This window comes from Cyprinodon tularosa, unplaced genomic scaffold, assembly GCF_016077235.1.
Source record: "Cyprinodon tularosa strain WSP-4 unplaced genomic scaffold, ASM1607723v1 ctg343, whole genome shotgun sequence".
Lineage (NCBI taxonomy): Eukaryota > Metazoa > Chordata > Actinopteri > Cyprinodontiformes > Cyprinodontidae > Cyprinodon > Cyprinodon tularosa.
Genome location: NW_024039056.1, coordinates 1,144,340 through 1,167,664, shown reverse-complemented (window position 1 = coordinate 1,167,664; position 23,325 = coordinate 1,144,340). Strand labels below are relative to the sequence as shown.

Below are 23,325 nucleotides of genomic sequence, written 5' to 3'. Positions count from 1 at the left end.
CGCAGTCACAATGACAAAAAGTGTGTTTAGATGAGTTGAGATTAAATTGTTAAAAGTAAGAAAACTCTCCAATTATAGAACATAGTGGTAGTTGAATCATTCTGAGGGAGCATTTTCTTGACAGTGTTAACAGGGCACTGGATGAAGTTGACAGAATAACGAAGAGGGAAGAACCATCTTCAAATTCTTCAAGATCCTGTTTTTCTAACACAAGTATAAGCTTAAAACTTGACATTAGGGATGCACGACATTGGGATTTTGGCCGATATCCGATATGCCGATATTTTAAAACTCATGTAGCCGATAACCGATATCGATACCGATGTTAAAGCTGGACAAAAATAAGTAGTCATTGAAAATAGCAGTTTTGTTATTCATTTCTGACACTTTGAAAAATAATATACTCAAATATATTTTCATATGCTGATATCAAATAGATTTTTAAAAACGCGGTATCGATCTATTTTACTTTCAAAATCTCGTGAAATTTCATCGTTCTGTTACAAACTCTCGTGATATTTTGCAAATTCTTGTGAGATTTTGTTAGTAAAATAGACCGATACCGCGTCAATATATCAACATATAAAAATATGGCAAAATTTCGTGAATTTTCGGGGGATTTCGTAGCATAACGATGACATATAGCAATATTTCATTAGTAAAAGAGATTGATATGGTGTTTTTAAATGGCAATATATCAGCATATGAAGATATTGTGATATTTTAATGTATCAATATTTTTTCCCTCGTCTTGAGAAGTTTTTAAGTCTGTAAAAAAGAAGTTTGAGGAAGAAGAAGTAGTAGTATTTTTTTTTTTTTTTTTAGACTTTAGAAACTCAGAAGCTGATCAAATATCGGGTTAAATATCGGTGGGGTGGCCGATGTCCGATATTCAGTTTTAAGGCCGATACAGGCGGATACCGATAGGGGGCCGATTATATCGTGCATCCCTACTTGACATGCAAACTTCCAACAGGACATTTAACCCAAACCAATGGTAAATTTTCTATGGAAAGGGTAGAGCATGCTGTGATCAAGATTCAGAAATAACCTTAAAAACCCTGACTTTAAAGCTGTTGGAAACCCAAAAATTTCAATGAACTCTTCCAATCTGGTGAAATATCTAACAAGAATGATGCTAGGATCTTGTTCCTGACTACGACATAGGTTTCTCTGCAAATTGCTTATTTAAAATAATATCAGCATTTGTTTGTTTCGATGTGTATAATTTTGATTATGTTAGGGTTCTAAAGAATTCTTCATCAATTTCAACTTGTGCATCCATTTCAGTTTTTGTAAATGATTAAAGTTTGTGTAATAATTCTTCTCTGTAAGAACAACAATTCAAATGCCTCTTTTTTTACAACTTTAAATCAACATTGCATTCTTGCCCATCATGAATGCATATATTTGCGCTGGAATGTTAGTCCCTAAACTGATGCACACAAAAAAAATCGATGCATTGGAGCGCATATGTTCTCTGCTGTACAGGTCAAAAGGTTCCTGAGGTCCTTCAGCTAAAATAATGCAGTCTGCAGACCACATTTCTCTGTGTTTCTTCCCCCTTTAGGTGAGACTAAATTAAACCCCCACATATGAAACAGAATCCCCTCCTTGAATACGTTAACCCCAGTCGATCCTGCTGTGGGCTCATCAGGAGAGCGAGCAAAGGGAACATATGTGGCAGGCCAGGAAAAGTGTACAGTTGTTTTCATTGGAATTTTCCTGTTTTCTAATCCATATTTCCGTGAGAATAAAAAGTCTTACATCTTAAAGCTAAACCATCAAAGTAGGTTTAGCTAGCTGTAACACATATTGAAGAATACAGACATTTCTGTTAAAATGCCAGCAGGTAAAAGGAAATACATACCTCTAGTGGTGAATCACAAAGAAATCTCCGGAACTGAGGAAGGAATCAAAAGGAGGGAAGGAAAGAGGGGGGAAAAAAACAGTTAGCTCTTTGGGTCATCAACTCTTCTCAATAGGCACAAATGAAAACCATACACATCTCCTTTGTGGTCCTATATTGTTTATCCATTACCATTTTCTCCTGGCTTTTGCATCACATTGCCTTCCATTTACTGCAGGCATAAAAGAAGCCTTTATTTACACAAATGAAAACATTTACCCCGTCAGCCGAGGCTTGTTATCTAGAGAAGGACACAATGACAGCTAAAATAAGCAGCAATGCCAGCGTCAGAAGTCTGTCTCTCAACACACGTTAAACTGCACAGCAGATATCAATTAAAGTGGAGCTCTGTGTTTGTGGAAATATACATCTTTGGTCTATTATCTATACTATTTCCAGTGGTTCCATTTAGTTGAGGAGTTAAGAGTGCCGTGTTTACAGTTGTGTGGAGCATAAGGCAAGACAACAAACTCTGCATCCTTCAATCTTTGTCGTTTAAAAATGTTAAGTATTGAAATGTTGGACTTTTATAAAGATCTTTTTTTATAATTACGTAAGATTTCTAGCTCAGAGATAAACAGCAAGATATGGTACACAAAAGGTGGAGATAAAAATTTTCAAAAAGCTATAATTCATTGAGTGATGTGGTTTCATGTTGTCCAAAGCTGTTTCACACTGAAAGGTAACATAATGACCAAGTTTATTAGCTGCTAAAGGTGATAAGTTATCCAAAAGAGAGCAGACTGAGCAGCAGTGACATTAATAAAACCATCTATTACTTTTGAAGCACTTATGCCCTTGTCAAACGCTTTCCTCAAAATACATTTGTCTGAACACAAAGAAATTAGGCATATTTAAACATTTTCTGAACGTCTGGAATGTGGAAATCCTAGAGTCTTATTCTATAGATCAGCTATGATCTCTGCTCATGTGCAGAAGAGCGACTCAGGCTGCAGGTGAAGTGTAATCTTCCACTCCTGCTTCTGCTGGTCATAATACCAATTGTAAGGCTTTCTGTTTGCAGTATAGCTAAAAGGAACAAATAAAACTTAATAAAATAAAGGTTTATTTACCAAGAGAATAAAATATAATCTGATTTACCAAGGGGACAACAGCTGCAGTTATTAGATTACATCATTTATTGGGGCTTTGCAAGAATTACTGTCTGCGGTATGTATGCAAGTGAGACTGAAGTTCATAAGTTAAAGTTACGGTTTAATTGTCATGTAAAGTTTAGTAAACCAGTCCTAGCTGTTAAATATAAGGAACCTTTCATGTATACATGGAATTCAGCCTCAGTTCATCTCCTTTTTTACCACATGGATGTGCAAGATATTTGGTTAACCCAAATATGGAAATGCACAGGTCTCAGCCTCTGAACGACAACCAACCCACAACAACTTTTACTTCCATTTTCATAAAAACATCAAAGTCCATCAAAAAAAAAGTTGCTGGAACATCCTGGTGTCCATCCACACATGGATCCCATCTCTTCCTCTCCAACTCTCCCTTTCTTACAGTAAACACCCATCTGTGTACAATTAAGGCTTCCAAGCAGCCATTGCAAGCACACATTTGTGTTCTTTTACAAATACGGTGCATTTATACAAACACATCTGTTTAAGCCTAATTGCTATTTCAGCCTCTCAGTGTTATCTCGCACAATCAAACTGCTGCTCTTATTGAGTGACAAAAAACCTTTACTAGCTACGCAAAGCTCAACAAAGTTGCAGAAACTTGGAATGCCATGAGTGGGTAAAAAAAATCTCTATTACAGCAAAAGACTGGTGGCTCAGTTCAGATGAATGTCTTTATTGTGCATGAATAAGCTGTAAATAACAGCTCTTTTCAAATCCTTCCCAGACATTATTTCAGGGGTTTTTGTTTACATCGAACGCAGATGTAAGATGATTTATTTTTTCTGAAAATTATTGCCACATGTGCAGGTACTGAGTGATGCCTCAGTGAAACAGCAAAGACCAATAAGCAACTGACTCTTTGGACTTGTGTATGCATGCGTGTCTATGCAAATAATTACTGGTGTTCCCTTAAACTCTGTCAGGAACCTAATATTAGATTAAGAGGGAAATATTTATGGTCATTTTCCAGTTATGCTTTGCCAGGAAATGTATACATACTTACACAAACATAATGCTTCCTTCTGTTAGGATGTCGTGTCTAAAAACTTCCCCAGTTTTGATAGGATTAATTTCATTTGGCATGCTGCAGCAACTCTTGGTTTAAAACCAGACTAATTGTTACCAAGAACATCTAACAAAAATCGACTAGCAACAGAAAATACCTTTAAAAGGACTTCTTATGTGGAGAGTTATGTCAAATTTCTATTTTCTTTTTTTTTTTTTTTTTTTAAGACTTAACTAAATTTCAGTTTCCCTTTAAAAACATTTTTTAGGTATTCAGATAAAAACAATTCAACAGTTGATATTTTTTGTTTTTCCTTATTTACTTGATCTGAGGGGGGAAAAAACATGAAATTTTCACCATTTTGCATCTTTTTTTTCTAGACTGCGTATGCATTATAATTTGTTGTCAAACTTGGTCCAAAAATGTTTCTTAAAAAAACAAACATATGAAACCGCTTCGACCAAGTGGCATCAATAAGGGCTGAAGTGATTCAATTTTACTAGTGGTCCGAAATGGAAAACAGGTCTGCATGCAAACTGGAAGTTGTTTTCTCTGAGTGGGTTTTGCTAAATCTGTAACAGTTTTGCAACAGGAAGACGTGCTGTTGTTTGCCAACACTTTTCTTTTCTACATGACCACTGATCTAAGGATATGGTTTATCATCTAAATCAGAATCCAAAATTAGATTTAAAAAAAAATAAATAAATAACTGTAAAATTGTACCAGTACAGCAGGTACGTATCTGTGGTCGATTCCTTCAGGTTACATTAAAAAAGCTGAGTCAAGTCATCTGACGTGTGAAGTTTTAACTGTATTGGATCTTAAATTAGTTGTGCAAATTTAAATGTTTTGTTAAATTAACCCCATGTTGCAAAATATGCAGCCAAGATGCATAGGTAACTGCAACAAACGTAAGTACATTTCACTGATGCAATCAATTACATGAATTTTCAAGCAACCTGATTACGGTAATACAAATACTTGGAAACAATTTCTTTTAATGCATGATTTGTTATAAAAGTCAGCCTTGCAATACTTCATAATTTCGATGACCTTCTCTGCATAGAAGGCGATTAGCTGAAATAATCCTTCCCTCCAGAACTGCACATCACCACAACCAACAGGTTCTAGTGATGTACAACCAAAAACCAGAGCTGCAATGGTCTTCTCTACTCTAATAACATTTATACAGACCTTTGTCTGTTTATTCCAAATTATATTTTATGCTATTTATGTCAACTGCATGTTTGCTTGTCTTTGTGTTGCAACTTCTCACTGAAAAAAATTCCTTGTACACTGAAAACATTTTGCCAATAAAGCTTTTTCGATTAAATTATTACCCCAGGATTTCCAAAATATAACAAATAATGAATGAACAGAATGAAATAAGTTGAATTAAGCTTAATGTCAGCTGAATTTTACACTTTACAGCAGTTTTACTCAAACAGTATTAAGATTTCTCTGAGAGCTATGATTTGTATTGGTACAAATATGTCATAAAACAAGGTGGCATTACACGTCGCTAAAAAAACAAATCTTAGAGGCATTGTCTTTATTTTTAAATGTGTAATGGTCAAAAACAGACCAAGTAAAATACACCTAACAGTATAAGCTTCAAAGATTCCAAAGAAGTGCTTGTGCAAAAGAACTTTAAACACAATAAATCAAAGTTTTGCACCACAAAAATTGCTTATGCAAATCGTATTAAAACTTTGCATGAGGTAAGAGTTTACATTTGATCATAAGAATCGATAGACATATTGATGAAGGCGCACATGCAAAAAAATTTGCATGTTTTGTTTGCTAAATTGCAGCCCAAATTCCTTTGCACTTTCTTTAAATAGATTTTCCCTACATACAAGTTTTCACACCTTTTAATAAATGAATCCAAGAATTAAAACTATCTTTCAGAGAAGCAACACAAAAGTTATTCATTAGTTCATGTGCGACCCATGTAGAGAGGCCTTAGTCCTCGATTCGGACTTCAGGTCTTCAAATCCTGGACCTTTGCTGGAAAAACTACAAAAAAAACTCCCTCTAATGGAGATTATTTTTTTGACATAACTTTCTACTTTGCTAAACTTGTTCCTCTGATCTAGAGATCGACCCTGGTTCTTGGAAAAACTTTCCCGCAATGGAAAGACAGATTAAAACACACGTATTACCAATTAAAGTGGGAACATGTTATGACACAGAATGAATGGTCTCATACAAAGCTTGTGCTTTTTTTCTATTTTAACTAATGTTACAATTCAGGCTGGTATCCATCTTTAAAATGAATAGGTGTGCTTATAAAAGTGATTAAAGCCCAGTCCAACCTACGCTTTTATAAACCTCTTTATTCAGAACATATCCAGCATGGAATACCAATTAAATAAATGTTAAAAAAAACTTTCTGTGTGGAAAACCTCCAGGGAGCAGAGTCACTGATGCAGCTCCACACCTTTATGTTATATATATTTGGAGTTTAGGCTACTAAAACAAGCTACCTTTTATTAGAGGTAGTGTTATGGCACCAGAAAGGAATCTGACACAGTCTGCCCAAACTGACAGCCTCCATTATTAATTACCTTACTTTTACAAGCAGGAGAATTTAGTATATTTACTGCAGCATGTTGGCAGAAGGGTGGATGAAGGTGGTTTTCCACCCAAGAGGGACAGAGGCCCCACTTAGGCTGGATGGGTTTTCTCCACACTGGATAAACCTTCTAGACTTTTAACATGAGACTTAAACACATACATACCACAAAATTACAAAATGATTCTCCTTTTTTCATTATGTGGTAATCTAATTAAGTTAACAAGCCCCATTTATTGTCCCTAATAGAGATCTTTAAAAGCCTCAACATAAACTGATCTCTTGCTGCGGCAGCATCATCTCAAACTGAACACATCTCAAACTGAACACAAAAAATATGTCCAAATAAAGAGTATGTTATTCAGTGGAGGAAGAATGCCATGTTTTCAACTAAATAAAACGTGGCAAAGGTCAGATTTACAACAAAATATGAATTTCTAGAAAAGTATGATGCTTTTATAAGACAGAGTTTCTCCCTCATATCAGGTCGTCCTTGGGTCTCTCATCCAGACAATGATCCAAAACCTGTTGCATCTTCTTCCATGCTCTTCTCTAAACTAAACCATATGTTTTTTGTTTTTTACCTCCCAGTTTTCCTAGTCTTTGATGATACTGTATTAAGAGATTAATCCATTTCGTTTGTGTTTTTTAAACATTTCTACCAAAGATGCAAATAAACAGGCAAGGATTTTCCAGCTTTGCATGAAAAGACAAACTAGGCTAATTTTTACAATGAACAGTGATGATAATTTCAGCAGAGTGCTTACAGGGAAGTCCATCACCTTCTTATTACCTTCCTGTCGGCACAGACAACATTTATGATGCCTTATACAATAATGATCGTAGTTGGGTCTAATTAAAATGTCTGATTTTAATAACAATCTACAAGGTAAATTAAAAACGGTAGGATACTGCTGCAAAGATTCAGTGACTTCCTATTAACTGTGCGAGATAATAATCATGCAGTACCTCAGTCTCACTACATTCGCTTGGGTCATCACCGTGGATGGCCATCTGGTAGCGGGCGTACAGTGCCACTGACTGTTGATAGGACGCAGCGAATTGGGGGTCCTCAAAGTTCACCGGCACTAGCCTCACCTTCAAGCACAAGGTGTGGAGAGGACAAGGAGGAGGGGTTTGGGGTTTATGAAGATTTACATTGAATTCCAAGGTGGTGAACAGTAGAAAACAAACCAATAAAGAATGAACGCATGTACAGTTAGCAAACAAGGGCTTTAATGTCTTCAGACAGAAGGAGAACAGTCTCTTAGTCCTTCAAGCAGGCTTTCAAGCAGTTCCACTTCTTTGAATGACCAAGTTTGGCACAAAGCACATCTATGGAAGCTTGAAATTAGATTCTAAGAGACTGATGAGAAACTTGAGGGTGAGGCTAGTGCACTACCCGGTATTTGACTCAAATCGCTCAGAGATGACCGGAAACATGATGTAATTGGTGTCGGGGTCCAGGACAGCAGATATTCTTGACGCATCACTTCTGACGGACCTAAACATCATCTTATACGATTCCAGAGACCAAAAACAAACAAAAAAATCCTTAAAAAATGAATCATGGTGACTACACTTGCCAGGGATTTTAAATTCTGCTCACCTTTCTCCTTTCTTAAAGCTCAGTCGACACTCCAGTTGGATAAGAAAGATTATTTAGCAAAGCTTGACGATTTTAAACTGAAACTGCATCTATGCACTGAAAGGGCTTTAGACATCCACATCTCTCAACAATGACTTTTTTTTTCTCTGTCACACCTAAATATTTAGCATCATCATACAAATTTAGAAAAAAAAAGGTTATTTGTTTAAGTAAGAAGTTTTTAATTTATGATAACATTTATCAAGAGATAAAAAGTTATCCAAACCAACCTTGCCCTATGTGAACAAGGGATTCCCCTTACAAGTCGGTGCTAGTGAAACCCTTGGTGGCAACAACTACTATGATGTTTGGAACAGTTGGCAATCAATCCGTTTATATAATGCTGTGGACAGGGGCGGATTTAGGACGTTTGGGGCCCTAGGCAAAGACAGGCAGGGGGCCCTCTGAATGGAGAAGACAACACATAAAACAGCCCCATTCTACAGATAGAGAAATGTTAATAGAATAGACATCCATTATCTGTTCTAGGTTTTGTCCCTCTCTTCTTGTCCCTTTTCTTCTTGTTTTCCTCTCTATGTTTTGTACTCAGCTGACTTTTCATGCTGTCTCTTAAGGAATGAAAGATTTTTTCCAAGCACTAAGCTCACTTAGCTGATTGCTCCTTCCTGTGTTTCCAAAAAGGCCAAAGTAAATAACCCAGTCCTTCTTTTCACTGTAGACAAGCCATGATCTGCTTATCTGTTCTCCATTTTCACTTGGATGAAATAATAGCTGCATGAATCATGACAGCAGACAAGATAGAGCAGAGCAGGAGGCGGGGTTACCAATCTACTTGCTCTGGAGAGCAGAGTTCGCTGCTTTTAGATGTTGTCTCCAAAGTCTCCAGTAGCAGAAAAAAGTCTCTAGATTTGGCGCTAGGAGCTTTTTAGAAATCAAAGTGCTAGAGGGGTCTGAAAAGTAGGGTTGGGAATTGAAAAGATTTTCACGATTCCGATTCCCTTTTCGATTCTATGAAATGATTCGATTCTTTATCAATTCTTTTTTCGATTCCAATTTGGGGAAAAAAGGAGAACAAACAGTTTGATTATCAGCATCAACTTTGTTTACTTAACTATTGCACAATCTTACAAAATCAACAAGATCAAGATGTCCACAGGAAATGTGAAACTGGAGTAACATCTGTGTTTAAATGAAAAATAAATATACAAGAACAAACTTAATAACCAACAATGTCTAATAACAAATGATGGGATAATAACAAATTTTAAATAACAAAAAATACTAATTATAAAACAGTAGTAGGGAAAATTAACAGTTCTTTTGCAGAAAGATGAGCATATCTGCTTTTTCTGGAAGGATACGGGATCTTTCAGCGCTTAAGGTGTTTCCAGCCGTGGAGAACACCCTCTCAGATGGGGTGGAGGAAGCCTGCACACAGAGGTAGTTTTCAGCCAGTCCAGATAGCAAGGGCAGCGTATCTTGCTTGTTCCACCACCACAGTGTGGCGCTATCCCTGCAGGGGATGGAGGGCAAGCTTTTATAGAGCTGGATTTCCTGATCTACCCTCTGGGCTAAGGAAAGACGGGGCTTTGATTCACAAAGTGACCGCAGCTCGTTGTCTTCCTCCTCGAATAGTTCTTCCAACTTGCGTAACTTGCGTAAAAAAAGTGACGTAAGTCGTGCTCCCCAGAGCTGGCGCTCTAGGCTCTGGTGCTGCGGGAATCGAAAATGCGTAACTTGCGTAAAAAACGTGACGTAAGTCGTGCTGCCCAGAGCCGGCGCTTTAGGCTCTGGTGCTGCGGGAATCGAAAAAAGAATCGTTCAGCGAGCTGCCAAACGATGCCATGGAATCGGAAAATATGGAACCGGTTCTGAACAGGAACCGGTTTTCGATTCCCATCCCTACTGAAAAGTGGCTAAATATAGCGACTAAAGCGCTAAGTTGGCAACACTGCTCTTTGGATGGTTTGTTTTCAAATGGTTTGCTGCTGTCTGTTTGGACCTTTCTGAACATGTGCAGCAAATGGACTGATCCAATATGGTGGACACTGAAGGGGGGGGCTTAGACACACTTAATATTATCAGTGTTCTGATGACATTTTAGAGAAAGGATTTTTATCAAAAACATAATTAATGTGCACAAATAAGGAATAGTTGCATTAACCATACATGTAAACAGAGGTTTATGGGGCCTCCAGGAACTTGGGGCCCTAGGCAGCTGCCTACTATTGCCTAATGGTAAATTCCCCTCTGGCTGTGGAGCACCTTTAGGCCCCGTCCACACGAAGCCGAACCCTGGCTTAAACGCACAAATTTTTCACCAAACCAGCCACTCATCCACACGAAGCCGGCGTTTCGGGGTCTGTAAACGATCTTTTTTTTATTCAGCCTTCAGAGTGGGAAGATTTTGAAACGCCGTTTTCGCGTTTCCATCTTTAAGCTCTATCCGCATTTTTTTTTTTTTTTTTTTTTTTTTACACGCATGCGTCATAGCGTCGCCTCTAAACACGCATGCGCGACACAGTATCAAAACAACAATGGCGCCGTACTGTGTTGAATGGTTGCTGCTAATGCTACTCACCCTGCTGTCGGGCTTACAACAGAATCTTCTTCTTCTGGAATATCTCCAGGAAGAACAGAGCAATATCGACGACATAGTTCAGCACCTGAATTTGACTTAACCACGAAAATGGACCCGCAGGGCAACCATGTATAAATATTAGTGCGCATGCCCAGCATTTCGTCGCTTATTTTTGCTTTGGCACCACAGCGCCACTTACAGGCCTGGCATACATTTTGCAGCGTTTTCATGCATTCGTGTGGACGATCACATTTATTTTACGTCTCCGTCTTTACGACAAACGTTTTGGAAAATATCAGCGTTTCGTGTTCGTTTTGACTTCGTGTGGACGGGGCCTTAGTTGATTCTTCTTAGCAGATTCATTTGAATTCAGCCACAGCGACGGGTTTGTGGTTCAGTCAATTACCTGAAATCATGAATGTTTGAATGTCCATATGATGTTTATTAGCCTTGCGTCACAAGTAGCAGGAACTTACCAATCGATCCAAATACATTTCTTACATACCAGATGTGCCTTTGTGTTATTTTTGGTCAGCTGGATGACCTTTTGCCCTTTCTCCCGCTCATATTGTTGAATCATTAACTCTAGCTAGAACTGAGATAAATCAGGCCTGCAGAGTTTATTTGTTGTTCCAACTTATTTTCTAAACTCTTGGATAAGATGCTGATGTGAGCTTCGACTAACTTGGAAACTCACTACTTTTTCCTAATCACACCGTGTTTCTATGGTTTAGATTCTTAAAAACTGATGTATAACCCTTCCCAGAATAACGAATGTGTTTCTTATCTGTTCTTGGATTTGCCTCATTTAGGGGATGGTGTTTACGTAAGACTTTAAAGCCTACGCTATGTGGTCAGACAGCTTCTATTTAAGGGATTTCTTGATTTCTCAGGGCAGGCTGTAATCAGGCCTGTCTGTGACAAATGAATCTGAGCTCAGCTTTTGTGGGAATCTCTGTTCATTCATGATTCTGTGAGGTAATTTGTTATATTTTTACATAGAACATGGTTGGTTCAGATAAGCTTTTTTTCTATTAATGACGACAACTACATTAAAGAAAATATTTTCTTATAGAAACTGTTGCGGTCGTTTTGTCCTCACATTGCATCTTATAACCTAATGTATCTTATAAAATTTAAAATGTTCTAATGTAGTTGAATTGCATTTTTTGCAGTTTTTTATTTTGATAATTTGACATCAGATTTGTTTATATGTTAAAGGATCAAAGGAAAATAAGATAAAACAGTATAGATCTACCACCCCTCTGTCTTCCCCCCTAAGGTAGATGAGGGTTGACCTATGGCCGCCACTCTCTGACCTGGCTCTCGGAGGGTTTTTCAGGAGGATCCTTGTGAATGACGATCTGGTAGAGTTTGTACACCTGGTAGGAGGCGTCGAAAGAGGCTTTGAACTGCGGGCTAGGGGGATTGGAGCGCACTAGCCTCACCTTCAGAAAGAATATTGTCAAACACAGGTTAATATCCAAACAGAAGAAACATGCTGAAAATAACATAAAGGGTTATTGAAAGGATTTAAAGAAATAAAAACATGAATAAAAGAGGAGGTAAGGTGTGAAGCAACAGTTGCAGAAGGTAGAGCTAGTATTTTACTACGAAGCAGACTTTGTCTTATACAGTCATTGTTAAAAGAAAACACCCCCTCCCTCTAAAATCTTGAGTTTTACATATTATATCTTAGGTTTTCACAACATAAATTCAATTCCATTAGTTTTCTATATGAAATCATTGTCTCTTTGAACATGAATCTGATTTAAATCTTTTTGGATGGGCATTGTATCGTATATAAAAAAAAAAAAATGTGATTAAGATAAATTCCAATCAGTGTTTTTTTTCTAAACTCAAATATGAAATCTATTGCTTTGAATAACTCATTTTAACTTTCATTGTTACAGCAACGATAAATGCACAAAATATCATGGTGTAACTCTGAGTCTGTGTGGCCCACATTTATTTGACACAGTAACTCACATCTTGCTCCAGCTAAAAAAACATTCCTTGCAGAGCAGTTTCCTCATATCAACACACTCTTTTAATAAAACTCCCTGGTTATTAAGCTTGTCATATATTTCTATGCATTTCCTAATTTTTAAGTCGCTTTGGATTTTTCCTATAAACTGTGTGCAGATAGAACATACTTAAAATATAAGGTATTGCACTGTTTAAATAGCAACTGAAAGACTGAAAAACAAGTTTATTAAACTGGTTTTTGTTTTGTTTTTAAACTGACAGCTGGCTGAGAACAACGAAAAGATCGGGTAATATGAAACAGGCAGACTGGGGGCTGCAGCAGCCAACATAGTCGCTACGTACAGTCGTTCAGTAGACTGACCCAGTTGGCACGACCTGCTACAATGTAAATAAACATGCTGTAAAGAAAAATAGGAACCAACTGAAGGAAGAAAATTCTGGACCTAGAATCAATTTCAGAACACCATAAACAGATATCAGTATTTTTTCCTTTTTTTTTTTTTTTAGTTAAGTTAGCTATTTGGGTACGGTCAGGCCAGAAAATACCCAATGAATCTACAGCCTAGTCATTTCTATATTAAAAACCCTGTTAATGATAAGCGAGGACATTCTTTTAACATGACTGTACACGACAGCAGACCAAAATCAGAGAAAAAGCATAAGCTCAACTCAGTGACTTCACCATGTTCATCGAGTTTTTAGGTTCTAGTTGAAACCAAAAGTTGTCTGTAGGAAACCAGTGAGTGGGTGCAACTAATTACTGACCAACAAAGTTAACAAACAAGTAAAAGTGATGCTTAATCCACTTCTTAAAAATGAAACCAGAATGAAAAAGGCCTTAACAATAAGCACTTGTTTTGTTGGTGATGCACTGAACTACATTAATACATATATATAAAAAAAAAAAACTCAAAGGAACTACAAAACAATTTTTAAAGGGATGCCTTTCAAGATTATGTTAAAATTAATCTTCAGATTGAAGCTATTAAGACCATGACACCAAACATCAACCAACTTAAGCCCGTAACATAATAATATATTGTTTTTTGGTCATATCACACTAAACGATAAACAAGGATGGCAGTCTCAAAAGTAAAGCCAATCAGGCAGTTTTAAAACTAAATTTCCTAAAATGACTACTTAATGAATAATTAATCTGGTAAGTTAGTATTAAATCATTTGATTACATCATATACTAGTTATATATATAAAAATATAAAATAGACAGTATAGATGGACAGAACAGCTTTTATTGTCATTACACTGTCACAAGTACAGAGCAATGAAATGAACTCTCAGTATTTAACCCCTATTTAATCCTGTTGGGGAGCAGTGGGATGCCATCGTGGAGCACCTGGGGAGCAGTGTGGAGGGTTAAGGGTCTTGCTCAGGGACCCAGAGCGGCAGTGTGTGGGAGTGGGGTCAAATTCAGAACCTCAGGATTCCAAGCTCTACGCCCAATCCACTAGGCCAACACTCCCCTCTTATAATATCCTGTTCTACAGACTCAGTAGAGTAAGATCCTAATGCCGGATCACTATAAAGATGTTGCCAACTAATGGCCTCTGCTTTTTTAAACAGTCTATTCCATTATGTTCAAACACACACAGACTAATTTTTAACCGTAATCATCAATGCAGTTCTAGGAATTAGACTAAACAAAAAGAAACGATCAGAATAAGGTTAGGGAGAGAAAAGTCTCTCATCCTACGGTTCCCCTTTAATTAAGACCTGCTTCGTTTGGAAGCTTTTGTTGGCCACAGAGATGCTGCCACATGAATATCTGAGAAGAACAGGATGCTAAGCTGAACTCAAGGTTTGTTTGACTTGGATAACAGACACAGACTCTCATATAAAAAACTTGCCATCTTTGTCCTACAGCCAAAGCAAAACACTGATCCTCCTGGATACAGACGCCATATAAATAATTAAGCCCTGTCCTCACATAATCCTTAATATTTATCATCTGTCAAAACATGTTTTCCCAACAGAAAGGGTTTTTCATTTTTTTTAAATTTGACGGTAGTATATATGCTACTGTTAAAGTGTATCCTCAAGACTTTTTTGTTTATACATATGATTTAAAATACTAGGGAAAAAGCCGAGACATTGCTAAGTTACGACAAATGATCAAATCAAAAAGCATATGACAAAACTACAAAAACAGTGGAGGACTCTCAGGATAAGGCTGTGGAATGTTCCAGTTTCCATGCAGAGCCTAAGATCTTTGATGTTGTCAGAGTGAACCCTGGTGGTGGAAGATAGAACTACACCTGCGTTTAAGCCTAAAACTAAACTTTATTTCCTGTTAATGTTCTTATAGATTTTTATGTAAAAAAAACAAAAAACTATAAAGTTTTTTTTTTCTTTTTTTCAAAGAAAGGACCTGGTTAATCAAATTCCTATCTATTCTAAAAACATTTCATAAGTTTGACACGATGGCCTCCAGATTCATTACACCTTAAATCAATTTGCATTATTTTACAGTAACACTACCCAGAAAGCTTTGCTTCATTTCTCTAGCAAAGAGCTGATTGGAGGTTTAATTATTTCTGTTATCATCCTTACTGCATGATGGCACAATAAACTTAGTTCCTTATACTTAGGTCCTTTTTATTGAGTCCAATTTATTTAGGTGTTATTGCTGTAACTGTACATAGGAGCAGGCTGAGGTAACAGGTTAAGATGACCTATATATCTATTGTTAATAACTTCTTTACTTTTTGCAAGACATGCCAATAAATCCATACCGATAATAATAATCGGTAAAAAAGATAAAATTTAAATGAAAAATGTGTTAACCGAGTCAAAGATTCCGAAATCTAAGGTTAAATAGATTATATGTATTGGAGTATTTGTTTTTAAGGGAACAAATATAAAATAACTTCCCTCCCAAAAGTCATAAATTGGCCTTCCTTTGAGATGCCCAGTATCTATTTAGGGAAATTCAATTACTAATGCGGGCTAAAACAATGAATTTTAGAAGTATTGATTGGGATATGCTTGTAAAAGACTTGAGATGGGAAATAGATCCAGTCTGCATGGCTACAACATCTGGCTCTAAATCTGCCTCAGACCAAATCTGGCATTATGCTACTAACTTTGGTCTGAGGCCTTCGCCAGGAATCAGTCTACATCAAAATGCTTCCTCCTGAAAGCTTACTTCAATGTCTTTTCTTGTTGGCTTAGTTCAATTTAGTGGTTTTAATATCATCTAAAAATTCATAAGTCTGTGTGGTTCGTCTGTCATTTTGTTGAATTGAAACTAGAAACATCTGCTTTTTCCACTCAGCTATTCCCTCCACAGATATAAACACATTGTGAAGTCACTGTGGTTGAGGAAGAGGCTTTTACTAAAAATGTTATTTCTTAAAAATATTTAAAAAAAAGGAGAGAAAAGAAGTTGGACCATCATTCCAAGCCACAAATTATGCTTAAAAGAAGTGCGAGCTTCAAAGCTTCTGCTCACCTCGAGGCGGTGAGAGGAGCTCTCCCCTAAAGACTCGCTCATGAAATCCTCCAGTGTTTTGGGTTGGTTGGCATTGGCTGCATTAGTAGATGAGACTCCATCGCCTTGTTGTCTGATCTGGTCTTTCTGAAGACGCCGCTCCTTTCTTAAATCTTTGGCCTTTCTGCAGGGCGGCCGGCTAGGATCAGCTCCCATCCCTGCGCCAGAAGGAGGAGACCAAAGAGGCGGATTAGAATAACTGGATCATAACAATATTCAACAATATTATTTGTTTTGCTTCCCCACATGGAAGAACTGTCATCCGCCCACTGAGCTGATTTTCTAAAATTAAAAAATCTGATCTTTCTCCAGTTATTAAAAGCACCTTACAAAATGTCAGCAGGTCACATGAACTTCTTCTTGAGTAAAAGCTTGTGTTTAGTCTTTTGTTTTTTCATTTTTATTTAACAACAAAAAAACTTGCAAAAACCCAAAGCAGATTCTTAAAAACAGGATTTCAGTCGTTTTGGGAAAAAAGCTATTCAAACATTTGTAACCAAATGTAAAAATATGAATGCCTTCCTTATTTAGTCATGAGTAATCTATAATCATAAACCCAGTATTAAATCTAGTTCTAAGACCTGTAGAATCTAAAAAAAAAAAAATAGGCTAAAAACAGGATCTTTCTTTAACAATCAGTTTGCTAAAGGATGCATTTACATTTATTACTTGGCTAAGCAATAAAATGACAATTTCCTAAGAATTGGAAGGTATTCAATTGACTGGTTTTGACTGGTAGCCAAAAAGAGGCACAAATAAAAAAAAAACATCAAAATTTATCCCTAAATTTTTTAATCCCACTTCTCTCTAGAACTTGCTATCAAGTGAACAAGACTCAAAGTTATCTATATTCTCTATTATTAATTTATTAAAAATGCAATCAAGGGAAACATGAAAGGTATGAGCAGCCATAAAGAAAGCAGTTTTTGTTTTTTTCTATGAAGGGATGTTTCTTGGCTTCTACCATCGGGAAACCTCCCATGGAATCATCAGGGAACAACTGGGGACCCCGCCATGGAATCATCAGGGAACCACCAATGGAACCACCGGTAACCACTGGGAAACCCCCATAGAATCGTTGGGGAACCACACATAGAACCACTGTGGAACCACCAAAGGAATGATCGGGAGACCCCCCATGGAACCACTGGGGAACCCCCCATGGAATCATCGGGGAACCCCTCATAGAATCATCGGGGAACCCCCATGGAACCACTGGGGAACCCCCCATGGAATCATCAGGGAACCCCCATGGAACCACTGGGGAACCCCTTGTGGAACCACTTGGGAACCCCCAATGGAACCACTGGGGACCCCCCATAGAATCATTGGGGAACCACACATAGAACCACTGTGGAACCACCAAAGGAATGATCGGAGAACCCCCCATGGAACCACTGGGGAACCCCCCATGGAATCATCGGGGAACCCCTCATAGAATCATCGGGGAACCCCCATGGAACCACTGGGGAACCCCCCATGGAATCATCAGGGAACCCCAATGGAACCACTGGGGAACCCCTTGTGGAACCACTGGGGAACCCCCAATGGAACCACTGGGGACCCCCCATAGAATCATTGGGGAACCACACATAGAACCACTGTGGAACCACCAAAGGAATGATCGGAGAACCCCCCATGGAACCACTGGGGAATCCCCCATGGAACCACTGGGGAACCCCCCATGGATTCATCGGGGAACCCCTCATGGAACCGCTGGGGACCCCCCCATGGAACCACTGGGGAACCACCCATGGAACTAGGGGTGTAAATCACACCCATCATGGCGATTCGATTCAGTATCGATTTCCTGACCCAACGATTTCGATTATTTTCGATACTCCCAAATCTCATTGTATCCGTTGCAGAATATGATGACAATAAAGGCTTTTTGACTTTGACTTACTCAAGAATACACCACGATGCGTTTCGATTTGATTAACTGGTTCTTTTTTTTTTTACCTTACAGGCTAGACTATGTTTCAAATTTGAAATAAATCAATAAAAGCTGTAATATCATTATGCATTTTATTTGAGAAACTACCGCAAATAACAGAAGTAGAAAAGTTGCACTCCACCTATTCCTGTTAAAACCTCAGTCACTGAAAAGTCATAATATCCCTGCGTTATAGATTCTGAAAGGCTTTGCATAAAAAATACTGTACAAAATCAGTGCAATGAGTGCAATGCAATACCTCGGGTCCAGACGTCCCCGCCCCCTCCACAGATGCTCAGCTGCACCTCTCCCAAATTGTAGCTGACCGCAAACAGTGCTGCAGACAGAAGGCCTGCTTGTTTTGTTTTTATGACCGAAATTGCGGAAAACAACTCATGAAGTTTGAGCGCTAGAAGAGCGAGGTGCGCGAGAATGCTGGGACCCTTTTTCCACCTGGATCTCCGCTCTTTTTGGCACTTATGTCCCTCCGTCATCGGACTTAACTCGCCCCCACTTCCTCAGCGCCTCGGCCATATTGAGACCCACAGTGTGTAGCGCAGACCACGCTTCAATATTGAGCATAAATCAAAAATGTCTGTGTCGAGCTCACTGCAACAAACTGCTGTAAGAGTACAACCAGGAAGCGAGGTAGGAGGGCAAAATAGGTTTAGCGCCACCGCAGCATGGGAGGGAGAATTACGTCCAGGGGCAAATGGATAAAAATAGATCAGAGGGAAAAAAAATACATAAATCGATACTCTTGCGGACGTGTCGATGCTTCGGATCGTCGGCTGTTGGATCGATGCATCGATACAAAACGATTATTATTTACACCTCTAATCAGCAGGTGATCTGCTTAAACGTTTAGATCTTTCAACCTCTGTTCTTTAAGGGACGTCTTGGATTCGGTTATGTTGGCAACCTTTAGCAATCACTGCTGTTTGTAGCTACCAATGCTACCCACAAGCACAAAATTTTAGAAAATAGTTTAAATGTCCCAACACTGCGTATTTAGCATGTTTCAGAATAATAGTCTATGCCTTTCTTTTCAGCAACTACTATCACACAATAACTTTGACATTGATATTGATCCCCAATATAAAACATTATAGTCTTTATTTTAGTTTTTAAAGGGGAATTGGACTCAACTAAAAGTTGTATCTGCAGATAAAAGATGAAAAAAACAAAGAACTAAACAATAATTCATAAATTACTGATCTAAAACACAGGACTGAGTTTCTAAAGCTGGGCTACTTCATTTGATTTGGACATTATTGCAGCTCAGTAACTGCTAGAGAGCAATACAGGATGGGTAAATGAGGCCCAGATGGTTAGCAGGTAGCTACCGCGGATTTGACCAGAAGCTGAGGTCATAATAAATAAAACCTGTTTTTCCTTCACAGGAAAAAGCGCATGGAAACAGTTTCTGGGCTTGAAGAGCATGCTCTGTTTGCTCTCTGTGTCCCCCCCACCCCCTTTTTCTTCTCCACCACTACAACTTCTTGGGCTCCTGCCAAGCCCTCTAGGACTCTGGGCATCCCATGTCAACAGTTTACACCCCCACATCCTGTTTGGAGCAATAAGGAAGTGATAGTCGTTTCCTGCTTGCACTATTGCCAGCTGCCAACATCAGCCCACTGACTAGCTTTCCCCTCCGATGACGTCACAAGGAAGAATAGGAGGCCCCAACTTGACATGCTGAGGAGGATCTGGTGGTACTGGCCCAAATTTAACTTTCCCAAAGGCCTTTTAGTTTCTACTTTATAGCAGAATCTGTCCTCTGAAGAAGCAAAAGCAGCGCTGCAATGACTGCCTGCTTGGTGGCTCACTAAACCTTGAGCTTTAAATACCTTTACTTTTTTTTTTTTCGGCCTCACCTCTTCATCAATAACAGATGCTTTCCCTCTTAAAAACATATATTGCTGAGGATAAAGCATGGAGTTGCAGTAAAGATAAACTCTGACAGATTACTTCCTGTTGAAGACAGATGTTTCCACTCTGGCAGTTAACACTTAATAAAAATCTGGTACACTGTCCCGAGATTTTTCGAAGGGAGATTTTATTCATGCAAAGTGTAAATGCATTTCAAAATCAGCCTTTTTTTAATGTAAATACAAAATAAGTTTGAAGTTCTCTCCTGTAAAGGTAGGACGGAGTTACTGAAACTAACACTGGGCATCAGAAGAGGGGTTTCTCTGTAGTGTCATTAATTTTCTGTCTACTGAAGCAACTTTACATTGCTATTAAAACTTCCAAATTCTATCAACTTGTTCTTTTGAGACCCGTCTGCATTTAAAGTATGGTCACGTTTTCTCAACCTGGAACTGGATCCTCCCTAAAGGTAAAAGGCTGAGGAAATATATGACCAGGTGTTTTCTGTTGGAGGTAAATGGAGGGGTGGGGGGCGGGCAGTAAATCCTCCTGGTTCCGCTTGCCGGCTTTCTGACACTCAGAAAAAAGAGGCTCTGACACATGCATAGTGGAACAACGGTACTGCTGCAATTTTTCATAGAAAGTTTATGTCTACAAAAAGGATCTTTTAATTAACCGGTATGGGAGGTGGTGTCGTTAATTTTCTGGAAAGGAAAAGGACAAGCTTCCTGTGTCTAAGGGGAGTGTATCGTTGCCTTACATAAGTTATAGATTTATAAGTTTGAGCTGGCAATGAGGATATCCTGTGCTGGACCAGTGAGGAGAAAACTACGGTAGAGAAATGATAAAGATTTTATTTTTATTTTTTTGAATGAAGCAAGAGCTTATTCTTCCTTAGAACCCTGCAGAGTGCGGCAGATTGGTGAACAGCGACACCTTGTGGTGTCTGCAGACCTGTAGAAAAGTAGTGGTCTACAATAAGAAAAATATGTTTATAACATTTTTATATTGTGCTGATTTACATTTTCAATCCTCAATATATTTTTGTCAGAAACAAAAAAGGTTGATAAATAACGTCGATAAATAAAGAAGTTGAACGGAAAACGTGAAAGATTTTCAAACTATTGAGTAGTAAAGCATAGATTCCCTTGTTACTCTAACTACCTTTAAAAGCAGTAATTAGAATCCAACTTAATCCAGCTGTCCTGTCAAGGCAATATAGGTTTAAAAAACATTAGTAAAGAAAAAGCCTCAGTAAGACCAAGGAACATAGCAGACAGGTCAGAATTGGGGTTGAGGAGAAGTGTGAAGTATGAAGCAGGGTTAGGTCATTATCCCCAGCTTTGGAAACCTCAAAAATACATGACCAGATCAGTAGAACAAAAGGACAAACACCAGAGAGGCCAAAGGCAGCTCTGCAGGAGCTGCAGAAATCTACAGCTCAGGTAAAATAATCTGTTCACAGGAATATTAGAAGTTGCTCAACAAATCTGGTCTTTGTGTGACAATGGTGAAAAGAATGCTACCGTTGAAAAGCAGAAGTAAAGTCTTATCTAAGGTTTGTCTCAACCTATGGAGGGGAACCTGCAAATATCTGGATGAAGCTGCTCTGGTTAAAACTCCATTCTAAGGGTGACAACGTATAGATGAAAACTAGCATTGCGTAAACCTAAACATGCTCTCCCCACTGTCACTACTCGATCCATCCCGCGAATGCGCATCCAGATATACAACCGGGTGTCCATAATTACTGTAATTATACTAAAACTACTTATTTCTATCCTTATCTCACCTAAGAATGCTAATACACATCTTTAATAACTGCTTCTCTGACGTCATCATCGGACATGCTCAGGGCAGTCCGGCAAAATATGATTAAACCATGTTTATTGTCATTACAGTTGTTTCTTTCTTTAAATTACGCACTATATAACATAAGGTTAAAACGAAACGAAAACATGAAACTCAAAAAGACTAGATTTACGTTTAAATCCAATGACGAGTGATAAAAAATAAAGGATTTTAAGGCATTTATTTTCTTAGGAAATACATTATTAACCTTTAATACATTATATTTTAGTGCGATTACTATTTTTGGGGAGGGAATACGTCATTTAGGTATTTTTAACAAAATCAAGGACAACCCAGATGTATATCTGGATGCGCATGCGCAAATGAGCTGATGGCGCATGCGCAGAACAAGTCATGCTTCCGGGACGTATCGGGTAGTGACACCCACTGTGAAATGTGTACTTTTCTTCATCCATGAAAGAGAAGCCAATCCGGGTTGATGGGAAGGTGGATGGCAGCATGATTAGACCGATTACTAAAATTAAATCCTTTTAGACCTGTGCCTTTCAACGATTTGAAATGTCCCTAGTCCAACATACCTAATTAAAGGCTGGCATACCTAGAGTCCTACTAATGGTACAGCTAATTATAGGGGGGTAAATAATAATAATTTTATATCGATGCATTGATCCAACAGCCAATAATCCGATGCATCGACACGTCAGCAAGAGTATCGATTCATGTTTTTTTTTTTCCTCCAGTCTATTTTTATTATCCATTTGCTCCTGGATGTAATTCTGACTCCTATGCTTCGGTGGCACTAAACCTATTTTGCCCTCCTACCTCGCTTCCTTCAGCCACCACCCTCTTTCCACTTGCACACACACATGCGTATATTATTTTTAAGTGAATGTGGTTTTCATAGGTCTAGGTAGAGTACAACTTTGCTACTTCTGTTATTTGCTGTTGTTTCTCATATAAAATATAAAGACATTACATCTTTCATGGATTTATTTCAAATTTGAAACATTGTCTAGCCTATAAGATCAGAAAAAAGAAAATTAACGAATGAATTGAATCGTATCGTGGTGTGTTCTTAAATATGGAAAATAATCGAATCGTTGGGTCAGGAAATTAATACTGAATTGAATCGCCATGATGGGTGTGATTTACACCCTTAGTTAATTATGTCTAAAGCAGGGACATATGTGAAAGCTGCAGCACGCCTGCCCTTAATGACTAGAGATTGATATCTGTGCTTTAGCTTAAATATATTCAGGAATTAGATGGTCTAGTCAAAGTACAGATTTGATACCAAATAATAATCTGTAGCAAGATTTAAAAACTAATGTTTACAGATATTGGAAAAATTATCAGACTGAGCCAAACCATGAGCTACCTGAATTA

General features: G+C 38.1%; 1 protein-coding gene across 3 annotated transcripts in view; it reads right to left on the bottom strand.

Annotated features, from left to right (window-relative positions):
• Positions 1 to 23,325, bottom strand: part of LOC119789671 (arginyl-tRNA--protein transferase 1) — a 70,863-nt gene that overhangs the window by 39,057 nt on the left and 8,481 nt on the right. The window contains exons 6-9 of one of the 3 annotated variants that reach the window (XM_038294672.1): positions 16,281 to 16,477; positions 12,142 to 12,270; positions 7,602 to 7,730; positions 1,871 to 1,903 (exon numbers count right to left, since the gene is read on the bottom strand). In XM_038294672.1, the coding sequence (XP_038150600.1) occupies positions 1,871 to 1,903; positions 7,602 to 7,730; positions 12,142 to 12,270; positions 16,281 to 16,477 (488 nt within the window). The remainder of the gene's footprint in view (positions 1 to 1,870; positions 1,904 to 7,601; positions 7,731 to 12,141; positions 12,271 to 16,280; positions 16,478 to 23,325) is intronic. The other 2 variants (XM_038294670.1, XM_038294671.1) reach the window with 2 other exon arrangements.